Source organism: Oncorhynchus kisutch, linkage group LG8 (genome assembly GCF_002021735.2).
Source record: "Oncorhynchus kisutch isolate 150728-3 linkage group LG8, Okis_V2, whole genome shotgun sequence".
NCBI classification, from domain to species: domain Eukaryota; kingdom Metazoa; phylum Chordata; class Actinopteri; order Salmoniformes; family Salmonidae; genus Oncorhynchus; species Oncorhynchus kisutch.
Window position 1 is genome coordinate 17,676,210 of NC_034181.2, and position 13,851 is coordinate 17,690,060.

General features: G+C 41.3%; 1 protein-coding gene across 1 annotated transcript; it reads left to right on the top strand.

Annotated features, from left to right (window-relative positions):
- The first annotated feature begins 2,391 nt into the window (after positions 1 to 2,391).
- LOC109896125 (FYN-binding protein 1) lies at positions 2,392 to 13,798 on the top strand. The gene is made up of 18 exons (XM_020490385.2): positions 2,392 to 2,695; positions 3,924 to 4,803; positions 5,060 to 5,159; positions 6,934 to 7,007; positions 7,243 to 7,265; positions 7,650 to 7,696; positions 8,270 to 8,423; positions 8,503 to 8,662; positions 8,767 to 8,902; positions 9,032 to 9,051; positions 9,233 to 9,281; positions 9,510 to 9,538; positions 9,724 to 9,784; positions 9,929 to 10,028; positions 10,305 to 10,467; positions 10,551 to 10,581; positions 10,709 to 10,743; positions 13,624 to 13,798. The coding sequence occupies exons 2-18, from the start codon at positions 3,951 to 3,953 to the stop codon at positions 13,644 to 13,646; spliced, it is 2,058 nt and encodes a 685-aa protein (XP_020345974.1). The 5' UTR covers positions 2,392 to 2,695; positions 3,924 to 3,950; the 3' UTR covers positions 13,647 to 13,798.
- Positions 13,799 to 13,851: the final 53 nt, after the last annotated feature.

Below are 13,851 nucleotides of genomic sequence, written 5' to 3' on the forward strand. Positions count from 1 at the left end.
AGCTGCAGCGATCGGTTAGCTGCTCAGATAGCAGATGTTTGAAGTTGGTGAGGGAGATAAAAGTCTCCAACTTCAGCGATTTTTGCCATTCGTTCCAGTCACAGGCAGCAGAGAACTGGAACGAAAGGCGGCCAAATGAGATGTTGGCTTTAGGGATGATCAGTGAGATACACCTGCTGGAGCGCGTGCTACGGGTGGGTGTTGCCATCGTGACCAGTGAACTGAGATAAGGCGGAGCTTTACCTAGCATGGACTTGTAGATGACCTGGAGCCAGTGGGTCTGGCGACGAATATGTAGCGAGGGCCAGCCGACTAGAGCATACAGGTCGCAGTGGTGGGTGGTATAAGGTGCTTTAGTGACAAAACGGATGGCACTGTGATAAACTGCATCCAGTTTGCTGAGTAGAGTGTTGGAAGCTATTTTGTAGATGACATCGCCGAAGTCGAGGATCGGTAGGATAGTCAGTTTTACTAGGGTAAGTTTGGCGGCGTGAGTGAAGGAGGCTTTGTTGCGGAATAGAAAGCCGACTCTAGATTTGATTTTCGATTGGAGATGTTTGATATGAGTCTGGAAGGAGAGTTTACAGTCTAGCCAGACACCTAGGTACTTATAGATGTCCACATATTCAAGGTCGGAACCATCCAGGGTGGTGATGCTGGTCAGGCGTGCGGGTGCAGGCAGCGAATGGTTGAAAAGCATGTATTTGGTTTTACTAGCGTTTAAGAGCAGTTGGAGGCCATGGAAGGAGTGTTGTATGGCATTGAAGCTCGTTTGGAGGTTAGATAGCACAGTGTCCAAGGACGGGCCGGAAGTATATAGAATGGTGTCGTCTGCGTAGAGGTGGATCAGGGAATCGCCCGCAGCAAGAGCAACATCATTGATATATAAAGAGAAAAGAGTCGGCCCGAGAATTGAACCCTGTGGCACCCCCATAGAGACTGCCAGAGGACCGGACAGCATGCCCTCCGATTTGACACACTGAACTCTGTCTGCAAAGTAGTTGGTGAACCAGGCACGGCAGTCATCAGAAAAACCGAGGCTACTGAGTCTGCCGATAAGAATATGGTGATTGACAGAGTCGAAAGCCTTGGCAAGGTCGATGAAGACGGCTGCACAGTACTGTCTTTTATCGATGGCGGTTATGATATCGTTTAGTACCTTGAGCATGGCTGAGGTGCACCCGTGACCGGCTCGGAAACCAGATTGCACAGCGGAGAAGGTACGGTGGGAGGTCGATTAGAAAGGCCTGCTCACAGAAGTGTTTTAGGGAGCGTTTGACAGTGATGAGGGGTGGTCGTTTGACTGCGGCTCTGTAGCGGATACAGGCAATGAGGCAGTGATCGCTGAGATCCTGGTTGAAGACAGCGGAGGTGTATTTGGAGGGCCAGTTGGTCAGGATGACATCTATGAGGGTGCCCTTGTTTACAGATTTAGGGTTGTACCTGGTGGGTTCCTTGATGATTTGTGTGAGATTGAGGGCATCTAGCTTAGATTGTAGGACTGCCGGGGTGTTAAGCATATCCCAGTTTAGGTCACCTAACAGAACAAACTCTGAAGCTAGATGGGGGGCGATCAATTCACAAATGGTGTCCAGGGCACAGCTGGGAGCTGAGGGGGGTCGGTAGCAGGCGGCAACAGTGAGAGACTTATTTCTGGAGGGAGTAATTTTTAAAATTAGTAGTTCGAACTGTTTGGGTATGGACCTGGAAAGTATGACATTACTTTGCAGGCTATCTCTGCAGTAGACTGCAACTCCTCCCCCTTTGGCAGTTCTATCTTGACGGAAAATGTTATAGTTGGGTATGGAAATCTCCAAATTTTTGGTGGCCTTCCTGAGCCAGGATTCAGACACGGCAAGGACATCAGGGTTAGCAGAGTGTGCTAAAGCAGTGAGTAAAACAAACTTAGGGAGGATGCTTCTGATGTTGACATGCATGAAACCAAGGCTTTTACGATCACAGAAGTCAACAAATGAGGGTGCCTGGGGACATGCAGGGCCTGGGTTTACCTCCACATCACCCGTGGAGCAGAGGAGGAGTAGTATGAGGGTGCGGCTAAAGGCTATCAAAACTGGTCGCCTAGAGCGTTGGGGACAGAGAATAAAAGGAGCAGATTTCTGGGCATGGTAGAATATATTCAGGGCATAATGTGCAGACAGGGGTATGGTGGGGTGCTGTAGCTGTAATTGCTGCAAAAGGTGGCTCTACAAAGTATTGACTTTGGGGGGTGAAGAGGTATGCACGTTTATTGTCTTATTTCTTGTTTCACAATCAATAATACAAATTGCATCTTCAAAGTGGTAGGCTTGTGAAAATCAAATGATACAACCCCCTCCCAAAAAAAATATTTTAATTCCAGGTTGTAAGGCAAGAAAATAGGAAAAAGGCAAAGGAAGGTGAATACTTTCACAAGCCACTGTACCAGTTGGCTCAAAGCAGCTACGGTTTGGTAGCTAAAATGCCAATATATGTCAGTTGCTTAGCACTGGTATGACAGTGGTTGTGTTCATATAAACTGTACAGACTGCTGATAGCACTTCTCATTTCTCACCTCCCTTGATCAGAATAGTAATAGCCCGTACACTTCCTGTGTATGTATAAAACCATGGGTCTTTGTACAGGATAGTATTACATTGTCTCCAGACCCACACAAGGCCAGGGCTATACAGTGTATGCAGAGACTTGGACAGATTAGGTGAGTGATTGTGTCAGGGTGGATGCCATGGGAGGAAATTGATTTGTGAGTGTTGTGAGAGTGTATATCTACAAAGTCTTCAGAATTACTTTCCCAAAGAACGTTCTGGTTTATTTGAAGTTACCTTTTAGTTATTTATATTATTTCTGATGTACCATGGTTGTGGACGTCTCTTACAGACATTTGCCTGCCAACTAAAGCTGAAAGGAAACCTTTTTAAGGTCTGTTAGAACAGTCATTGAGTCACATGTATTATTCATTTTGCCGTGAATTAAAGGTATGGGTAAAATATGGTTGCATCTGTATCCCAATGGTCTACAGAGGAATCATCTAGTCTCCTCACTGATTGGAAAGAACTGCACAGGCAAAATCAACATCACCTTCGTGGTTTCATCTGTCCTGTCCTTGGTTTTCAGATCAGTGCAATTAAAGGAGAGGAAGCCATTGAGATAAATGTAATACAGTATGCACTTCCGTATTTATTTGGACAGTGAAGCTAAAATGTCTCATAGGAGGCGACAGTACAGAATGTTACCTTTTAGTTGAGTGTATTTTCATGAATTCATACATATCTATTTTATCGTTGGGAAGTGAAAGGACTTTATGTTTCTGCACCCCCCATTTGAAGAAGTCATCATGAGTACTCTGACAAATTCACTCATAGTGTATTAAAGTAGTCAAAAGTTGAGTATTTGGTCTGATATTCCTAGCATGCAATGACTACATCAAGCTTGTGACTACACACTTGTTGGAATCATTTGCTGTTTGTTTTGGTTGTGTTTCAGATGATTTTGTGCCCAAAAAGTATGGAATGGTGAATAATTGTATTGTCTAATTTTGGAGTCACTTCTATTGTAAATAAGAATAGATGTTTCTGAACAATTCTAAATTAATGTGGATGCTACCATGATTATGGATAATCATGAATGAATGGTAAATAATGATGAGTGAGAAAGGTACAGAGGCACAAAGATCATACCCCTGAAAAGATGCTAACCTCCCCATTTATTGGTAATGGTGAGAGGTTAGCTTTTTTGGGAGGTACGATCTTTATTCATGATTTTTGAGGGTGTGACCATCATTATTTATGATGAATTCATGATTGTCCGTAATCATGGTAGCATCCACATTCATGTAGAATTGTTCAGAAACATTTATTCTTATTTACAATCAAAGTTACGCCCAAATGACACAATGTATGTAATTATCTCACCATATTTCTACCCAGGAGGAAAGATCAGACGTCAGGGCTCTTATGGCTCGCTTCAACACAGGAGGAGGCAGCCCCATGGAGGGAGGGGTTCACCCTAAACTGGCATCCCACTCCAGCCTCTCCACTAGTTCCCCTCTCTTAGCCAAGCTAGCTGCCCTGGAGAAGAGCCGATCAGGAGGAGCCCTGACCACCACTAACTCCCCTGCAACTAAGCCTGTGTTTCAGAAGAAATTTGAGACCACAGCCAGAGAAGATGTAGGAACCTTGTTCCCCAAACCCCAGTCCTTCAAACCCAGGCCTGTGGAGACCATCAGGGACACAGAGTCTTCAGGGCCTGCGTCCTCTTTCACTATACCTCCTCTGAAAAGACCTGTCAACACAGCCTTTCCGGACAACAAGGTCAAACTGGCTCCGGCCTCAGGCTCAGCCAAACCTCCGTGGGTAAAGGACAGTGAGTCAGAAAACACCCCTACACTCCCTAAACTGCCCTTAGCCCTCAAACCAAAGATCTCCATCGCATCACTGCAGTCCAACCTTGACCAAGAGACCCCGACGGAACATCCAACACCATCCACCCCCAAATTGCGCCCGATCTCCATGTCCAAATTCCTTCCACCCCACACCCAGCAGAACTCCCTCTCTAGACAGGAAAGTGAAGCAAGCCTCCCAACTTTGAACTCTAGCAAATGTATGCCTCCCCAACCTCCTCTCACTCTGAAACCCAACTTCCTGACAGCGCAAGCTGGAGCGAGGGATGAACTGGTCCCTCATGAAGAGAATGATGATCCCTCTGCCCCTAAGAAGAAACCCCTGCCTAATGTGTTTTCTCTGGGGGACCCTCCTCTGAAACCCAACAGGCCTCCCCATGTTACCTTACAGATGTTTAGGACTGAAGGTGAGATCTCTTCTCCTTTCCTCTATGTACACCCAAAATACATTAAAACCTCATTATTGGGTCTAGTTGATATGTCACAAGACCCAGTCCTCTTCCTTAAATATGTCATCATGTCTCATAAAGAGAATGACAGACCCAGAGGTAGAAGCTAAGGCACAGATCTAGAATCAGCTTACCCTCCTCAAATTCTACCCTTAACCATTAGGAGAAAACATGCACACAAGCATGGTTCTATTGCTTTGTTGTTGTGTGACAGGTCCTGAGTTGAGCGCAGCGGGGCCTCCTCCTCCTCCCCACACCAGCAGTTTCCCTGCACCTCTGACTCCCTGCCTCCTCTCTAACTCCCCTGCAGCTATGTAAGTACAATACTTTGCTTATGAAAATCATCGATTCAAGAAGAAACTCCTTAGCATACAAACGTTAACCACCGTAGGCTAACTCACTAGCATACCACACACCCCTATAGCCCCCCCCCCCCCCCCCATTTGGTCCTCAGTCTTGGTCAGTTGGCTATTTGCGATGTGTAATCCAGTCATCATGTGCTGTTTGCATGAACATTTCTAAAGGCTTTCACAAAAAAACTTCCCAATTAAATGTTGACTGCAATGTAGGCCTACCTGACAGAATGATATAATGCTGATTTGTATCTATGGGGAAGGCATTTGTTTTGCTCAATTGAATTAAAGGGCAACTATATCCTCTTCCCTAAAAATTCTCGATTTTTCCCAGACATTAACAGTGGTCTCCTGGTGTGGTTTAAGCATTGTTGTTGACTTACAACATCACATTTTTGGCGTTATTTAAAAAAAGTGTGATTTTGAGAGTGAAAACCTGAAAAATCCAATAGGAAAACATAGGATTTTTCCCAAGGGCGCCTTTGCTTCACACAGGACCCACTTTTCCAGGCACAACTACACCACTGCATAGGCTTGATGGAAAGACAGCAGTCCATTCACTGAGACATAATAAGCCAGTAGGTCCCAATCATAAGAATACAAAAACACAACCATTGGGTAAGCATTTCCCAATCGAAATGTACAACTATTACTTCCCATTGCAAAAAAAAAAACACATTTAGCACCCCAAGTAACCCCTGATCTAAAGTTTAAATGCAACAATGTGTTAAACACACATATGTTATTTTCAAAGAGATGGTTATCAACAGTATGTGAGCTGCAATAAAAAAAAACACAGTTCCACCAGATGAGGATCATTTGAAACTTAACTACTTGTTGAAAGTTATTCTTGGGGAGAAGGGGAGAAGCTAAAAAATGAGCAACAACATCCACTTCGATAACACCCACTGCAGCCGCTGCAAACTAGCTTATAGCTTAAGCTAGCTAGTTAAACCGTGGGAAAACCTTTGACCTGTTGGGTCAATTACAAGTCAATGGGATTGGTTGATTCCACTGTCATTCTAAAATGTTGCCCTAATATAGTTGAATGGCAGATGCATTCTATCAAGTTTCAGATGGCCTAGCCAGTGGCTAACTTAGCTAGCTAGAAAAATATTGATTGGATATTTTTTTCTTTTCAGTTTTAACCTTTTCCTTTCTAACAAAAATTGAAGAGACTAAATCAGAACATCATTTAAAATAATATAGTTATGCTATAAATCCTTAGCCTTTCTCTGAAAGCATAGAAGGTCCTCATTGTTCCCTGCTGTGTTTGTGCTAGTAAACATTTGCAGAGCGTCTCTATTTGCCCTCTGCATGCATTTATTTTTACCATTCTGAATGTATAAAGAATCCATATGTTCTTCTGAAATATTATTACAGAAATACTGGAAATGTTGAACTCTTATTATAGTGACGATTTAACAATATTACAGTCATGGACTCAATCTCAGACCTCTTGTCCCCCTCCCAGTCTTCACTCAGTCTCGCTCCCCCTCCGGTCTTGGTCTTGACTTGGGCTCGATTCGCTCCGGTGTTGGTCTTGAATCGGTCTTGCTTGAGGTGGTCTCGAACACAACACTGGTTATTCTTAAATTCAGTTTTTTTTGTGGCCCCCACCCTCATCAAAGTAGCCCATCCCTGTTCTAAAGTCTTTGGTGTTGTGATAATAACATGAATGACCGTGTGTGTATGTGTGTGTGTGTGTGTCTTTCTAACCATGAATGATGATCAGAATCCAGCCCAACCAGGAGGATAGCTATGACGACATTGGGGTCATGAATCTCCCTTCACCCCTTCCCCCTGGAGGTGCCGCTTCCATTCTTACACAACCTCACCTATACGAGCGCTACGTGGCATTGTGAATAATATGTGTAGCTAGGCCCTAAATCATTTGGTGGAACAAAGATGATTGTTTCAAATTAAGAAATAAAAATGTGTTTAATACTCAATGTTGTGGATACAAGCTAAGACATAAGAAATGATGTCAATAATCAACATAGAACTGAAAATGACTTATATGTTTGTTTGGTTTTCATTACAGGACATCCCAACCTAAAAATTGAGGTATAATATCTGATTTGCCTGATGACGGTAATATGGAGCCTTCGAAACTGTACAACTAGTTACTGCACTGTACATAGCATGCATTTAGACAGGGCACATGATTGGTGTTAAAGTAAGTGTGACACATATAGTTGTAGAAATAACATGCTGGGAGAAAAGAGGAAGTGGTTAAGAGTGATATCTAGACCCTTGCAGTATGTAGCTTCAGTAAGCCACTTCTGACTGAAAATGTGTTTGAATGTCATTTACATATTTAGATACAGTATGTTTACAGTCCAAATCTCTACAACAAGTTTAATCCGTCTTTGATAACAATAATTTCTGTTAGTTTGCAGCTTCACTTTAATGCTTGATTGTAATATTGTATGTCCCATCCTCTAATAGGCAGAGTTGAGTGATGAAGAGATGTATGAAGACTTAGAGGAGAGATGGTGAGAGGAATCTTTATCACAGAAAAATAATGAATAGAATGTAAAACGATGTTATATATAATAGTGACACCTCTGTAGTATTATCATCTAAACTCAGCAATAAAAGAAACGCCCTCTCACTGTCAACTGCGTTTATTTTCAGCAAACTTAACATGAGTAAATATGTGTATGAACATAACAAGATTCAACAACTGAGACATAAACTGAACAAGTTCCACAGACATGTGACTAACAGAAATGGAATAATGTGTCCCTGAACAAAAGGGGGGTCAAAATCAAAAGTAACAGTCAGTATCTGGTGTGGCCACCAGCTGCATTAAGTACTGCGGTGCATCTCCTCCTCATGGACTGCACCAGATTTGCCCATTTTTGCTGTGAGATGTTACCCCAGTCTTCCACCAAGACACCTGCAAGTTCCCGGACAATTTTCGATCTTTGGATTTTTACGAATTATCTTTGAAAGACAGGGTCCTGAAAAAGGGATGTTTCTTTTTTTGCTGAGTTTATATGTTTGATTCTCAACCCCAGTATAATTATTTATCCAACAATTACTCTCTTTCTCTCTCACGACAGGATTGAACAGGAGGCTAAAGGATTGAAAGAAACCAACGAAGTGAAAGGGCAAGAGAAGAAGAGCGACAAAGAGGAGAAGAAACGACTAGAGCAGGAGAAGAAAATGCAGAAATCCAGAGAGAAGAAGGAGCAAGAGGCAAAGAAAAAGTACAAGGTAAGCAGGATATGCATATATCTGGAGTTATATCTATTACAGCCATGTGTAGTGGAGTAACACCTATCCCTGTTTGTAGCTCTCAGGGCCGATTCAGGTGATTCACAAAGCCAAGGCTCAGGTGGAATGTAAAGGAGGAAAGACTGACCTGCCACTAACACAGGGAGAGACTATAGATATCATACGCATCACTGACAACCCAGAGGGACGTTGGCTGGCCAGGAACAATGAGGGAAACTGTGGGTGTATACACATACAGTAAATACACGCATACATACACATACACACACACCACCCTCTCTCTTCCTGTTCTCACGGCCTCCTCCTCCTTGCTGTGTTGTAGATGGCTATGTAAGGACTGAGGCAGTGGGCATTGACTATGACCTTATAAAGGAGCAGAAGAAAGGACCCCTACCTAACCAGTCTGAGGAAAAGCCTGAGGTTTACGATGATGTAGGCATCCTGGACAATGCCTGCAGGTAAAATAAAAAAGAAACTAAATGTTAAATGTTAGAGCTTTGAAATGTTGTTTACTTTGTTGTCTATGTGATGTGTCATTGTGACCCATTGGTGTCTATGCTTCAATAGTCTAGATTTTTGTTTTTCAGTGGGGTCAAGGTCCAACAAGGTAAGTCTCACATTGATATTATCTATAATTCATCAGAACTTATAACAGACCAGTAAAATAGCAAATGACAAAAAACAACTAGACTGCAGCATATGCAGCGTTCAAAGCATGGATTGTTACTCAGCCAGTCGCATAGCAATAACAAGCCTTTTGCCATGTCATTGTTTTCTTCTTATGACAGCTGAAGATGGTGATATCTATGATGATGTGGATGGATCCAATCAAAACAGGTATATGCAATCGATCGTTGCTTAGTATTTGACTGGCAACATCTAGTGGTCAGAAGTATTATTGCAAAAGTGATGCTGGAACAGAGCTACATTGACACATAGTTTTTCATCCCTTCTTTGCTTTACCTTTATGAATGACACCTGAAACCTTTTGCATGTATACTGTCAATACAGTGAATACACCAGCTTGATCTTTTTGTTCAATAACTGTTTGATTTTCATTCTCAGATTTCCCCCTCCACTACCTAAAGAGGGAGGTAATGATATGGTCACTTGTTCACTGGGAAAGAGAACAACAGTCTTCCCAGTTATTTCCCAGTCAAATTATTTCCCTGTATTCTTTAAATAAAATCACCATTCTATTGATTGTACTGAATGGTGTGTACTGTGTAATCAAGTTAAAGAAGTGTGTTGCTTCATTTGTCTGTCTTTATGTCCATAGACGAGATTTATGATGACGTGGAGTCCCAGAGCTTCACTGCCCCTCCTCCTCCTCCCAACAGGTGAGAAGAGGGTCACAGTGCCAGAGTTGGGTCAGCTATACTCTTGAATAGTCCGTTCAGCTATACTCTTGAATAGTCAGTTCAGACATAAATGAGCTTGAAATCAATACCTAAGTTAAATCATTTTGTGTTTCTTCATTTCAGTCTCCCTCAGCTGACACCTACGGGAAAGCAAGAGGTGATGGACCCCAAGAAGAAAAAAAAGTTTGAGAAAGAGGAAAAGGAATTCAGGAAAAAATTCAAGGTAAAATGTTTAATTGTGACAGGAGAAAGCACAATGACATAATTTAGTTGAGCCGGGCACATTACTGTCTCCCGTCTCGTTTCAAACTATCCATATCTGAATAAAGTAGAAAACCTAAATACAATTAAAAAACATTTTAAAATCACAGTTATTCCCAGATAACATTCTAAAATATTGATAATCAATGAATGTATCTTTTTTATATGGTCAGATTTATATTGTACTTACTTACATGATTTGAGTAGTAGTAACTGTGTTGAAATCTTCCACTGTCAGTTTGAAGGGGAGATCCAGGTGTTATATGATGTTACCATAGATCCTACCTTGGACAGTAAGAAATGGGGGAATAAAGACCTACAGTTGAAGCCAGGAGAGGTGATCGATGTCATTGTGAAGCCAACAGACGGCAAACTGATTGGCAGGAATAGAGACGGGAAGTGTAAGTTGGCATCAGTTGTTATGGATGAATTATTCACAATCAAACATGAACAATTAATTGCAATCTGTATTCCTCTTTTCTAGTTGGTTATGTGTCCATGGTCAATGTTGCACAGTAAGTTCACAAGTTATTTCTGATTGTTAAAATACTCATGCGCTCACTCAAAATATTCACACGTTCATGCACATGTGTGCACACAAACACAAAACTAATATTTTGACATATGATTTTACTTCAACAGGGATGGTGGAGATGTTTATGACGACATAGGAGAAAGTATGTTTTAAAACCATTCTAGAAATGATCTGGGTCCTACTTTATTTGGATAGTCCAGATTTTCCATCTGTATATGATCTACAGATTATCATACTATCAACAAACTTGATAAGAAACTGCTTGCTAAGGTTACGGTTAGGTTAAAAATGAGGGTTGGGGTAATGGTTAAGTGTAGGGTTAGGATAAGGGTTAAGGTTAGGGTTAGAATAAGGGTTAGGGTTCAATTTAGGGTTAGGATCAGGGTTAGGGTTAAATTTAGGATTAGGATAAGGGTTAGGGTTAAATTTAGGATTAGGATAAGGGTTAGGGTTAAAGCTAGGGTTAGAATAAGGGTTAGGGTTAAATTTAGGGTTAGGATAAGGGTTAAGGTTAGGGTAAGGGTTAAGGCTAGGGTTAGAATAAGAGTTATGGTTAAATTTAGGATTAGGATAAGGGTTAAGGTTAGGGTTAGAATAAGGGTTAGGGTTAAATTTAGGATTAGGATAAGGGTTAAGGTTAGAATAAGGGTTAAGGTTAAATTTAGGATTAGGATAAGGGTTAAGGTTAGTGTAAGCGTTAAGGTTAGGGTTAGAATAAGGGTTAGGGTTAAATTTAGGGTTAAGATAAGGGTTAAGGCTAGGGTTAGGGTTAAATTTAGGATTAGGATAAGGGTTAAGGTTAGGGTAAGGGTTAAGGTTAGGGTTAGAATAAGAGTTAAATTTAGGATTAGGATAAGGGTTAAGGTTAGGGTAAGGGTTAAGGTTAGGGTTAGAATAAGGGTTAGGGTTAAATTTAGGATTAGGATAAGGGTTAAGGTTAGGGTAAGGGTTAAGGTTTGGGTTAGAATAAGGGTTAGGGTTAAATGTAGGATTAGGATAAGGGTTAGAATAAGGGTTAGGGTTAGGATAAAGGTTAGAGCTAGGGTTAGTAGATAGTTTAAATGTTACTGATAATCTGTAGATGGTCCACCTGCAGATGCTCTACAGACTATCCAAATAAAGCTTTACTATTATTTGTGACTAACACTTTGTTTAAACAATGACATTGTCAGCTGTACGGACTGCTTTGAAGATATTAGTTTGCAGACAAGACAGGCCTACTTACAGAAGTAGGCTGATGAAATAATATACAGTTGAAGTCGGAAGTTTACATACACTTAGGTTGGAGTCATTAAAACTTGTTTTTCAACCACTCCACAAATGTCTTGTTAACAAACTATAGTTTTTGGCAAGTTTGTTAGGACATCTACTTTGTGCATGAACAAATAATTTTTCCAACAATTGTTTACAGACAGATTATTTAACAAATAATTCACTGTATCACAATTCCAGTGGGTCAGAAGTTTACGTACACTAAGTTGACTGTGCCTTTAAACAGCTTGGAAACTTCCAGAAAATTGTGACATGGCTTTAAAAGCTTCTGATAGGCTAATTGACATAATTTGAGTCAATTGTAAGTGTACCTGTGGATGTATTTCAAGGCCAACCTTCAAACTCAGTGCCTCTTTGAGACCTCAGAAAAAGAATTGTAGACCTCCACAAGTCTGGTTCATCATTGGGGGCAATTTCCAAATGCCTGAAGGTACCACGTTCATCTGTACAAACAATAGTACGCAAGTATAAACACCACGGGACCACGCAGCCGTCATACCGCTCAGGAAGGAGAAGCGTTCTGTCTCCTAGAGATGAATGTACTTTGGTGCGAAAAGTGCAAATCAATCCCAGAACAACGGCAAAGGATCTTGTGAAGATGCTGGAGGAAACAGGTACATAAGTATCTATGTCCACAGTAAAACGAGTCCTGTATCGACTTAACCTGAAAGTCCGCTCAGCAAGGAAGAAGCCACTGCTCCAAAACCGCCATAAAAAAGACAGACTATGGTTTGCAACTGCACATGGGGACAAAGATTGTACTTTTTGTAGAAATGTCCTCTGAAACAAAAATAGAACTGTTTGGCCATAATGACCATTGTTATGTTTGGAGGAAAAAGGGTGAGGTTTGCAAGCCGAAGAACACCATCCCAACCGTGAAGCATGGGGGTGGCAGCATCAAGTTGTGGGGCTGCTTTGCTGCAGGAGGGACTGGTGCACTTCACAAAATAGATGGCATAATGAGGAAGGGAAATTATGTGGATATATTGAAGCAACATCTCAAGACATCAATCAGGAAGTTAAAGCTTGGTCGCAAATGGGTCTCCCAAATGGACAATGACCCCAAGCATACTTCCAAAGTTGTGGCAAAATGGCTTAAGGACAACAAAGTCAAGATATTGGAGTGGCCATCACAAAGCCCTGACCGCAATCCTATAGAAAGTTTGTGGGCAGAACTGAAAGTGTGTGCGAGCAAGGAGGCCTACAAACCTGACTCAGTTACACCAGCTCTGTCTGGAGGAATGGGCCAAATTCATTTGACCCAAGTTAAACAATTTAAAGGCAATGCTACCAAATACTAAATCAAATCAAATCAAATTTATTTATATAGCCCTTCGTACATCAGCTGATATCTCAAAGTGCTGTACAGAAACCCAGCCTAAAACCCCAAACAGCAAGCAATGCAGGTGGAGAAGCATGGCAGATTGAGTGTATGTACTAATTGAGTGTATGTAAACTTCTGACCCACTGAGAATGTGATGAAAGAATTAAAAGCTGAAATAAATAATTCTCTCTCCTATTATTCTGACATTTCACATTCTTAAAGTGGTGACTGACTGACCTAAAACAGGGAATTTTTACTAGGATTCAATGTCAAGAATTGTGAAAAACTGAGTTTAAATGTATTTGGTTAAGGTGTATGTAATCTTCTGACTTCAACTGTAGGCCTTCATACATTTATTTTTTATTGTATTTGTTTGGAATGCAATGCATTTTTCAAACATGGTTCTACTTGTTTATTTTCTTACAGGCTGCATTTATGACAATGACTGAGACTTCTGTGTCAGAATGTACTGAGACAACCAGCACTGAATCTGCAATGCATTGCTTTTCTTTTCTTTATTTTATCTGGTGAAAAAACACATTACTTCAACTGTTTAATTGATTGTCTTGAAATAACTATAGATAAATGTGCCTTGACTATACAATGGTTGTTTTGTTTATTTAACCTGGATTGCAATGTGAATGAATGGATATC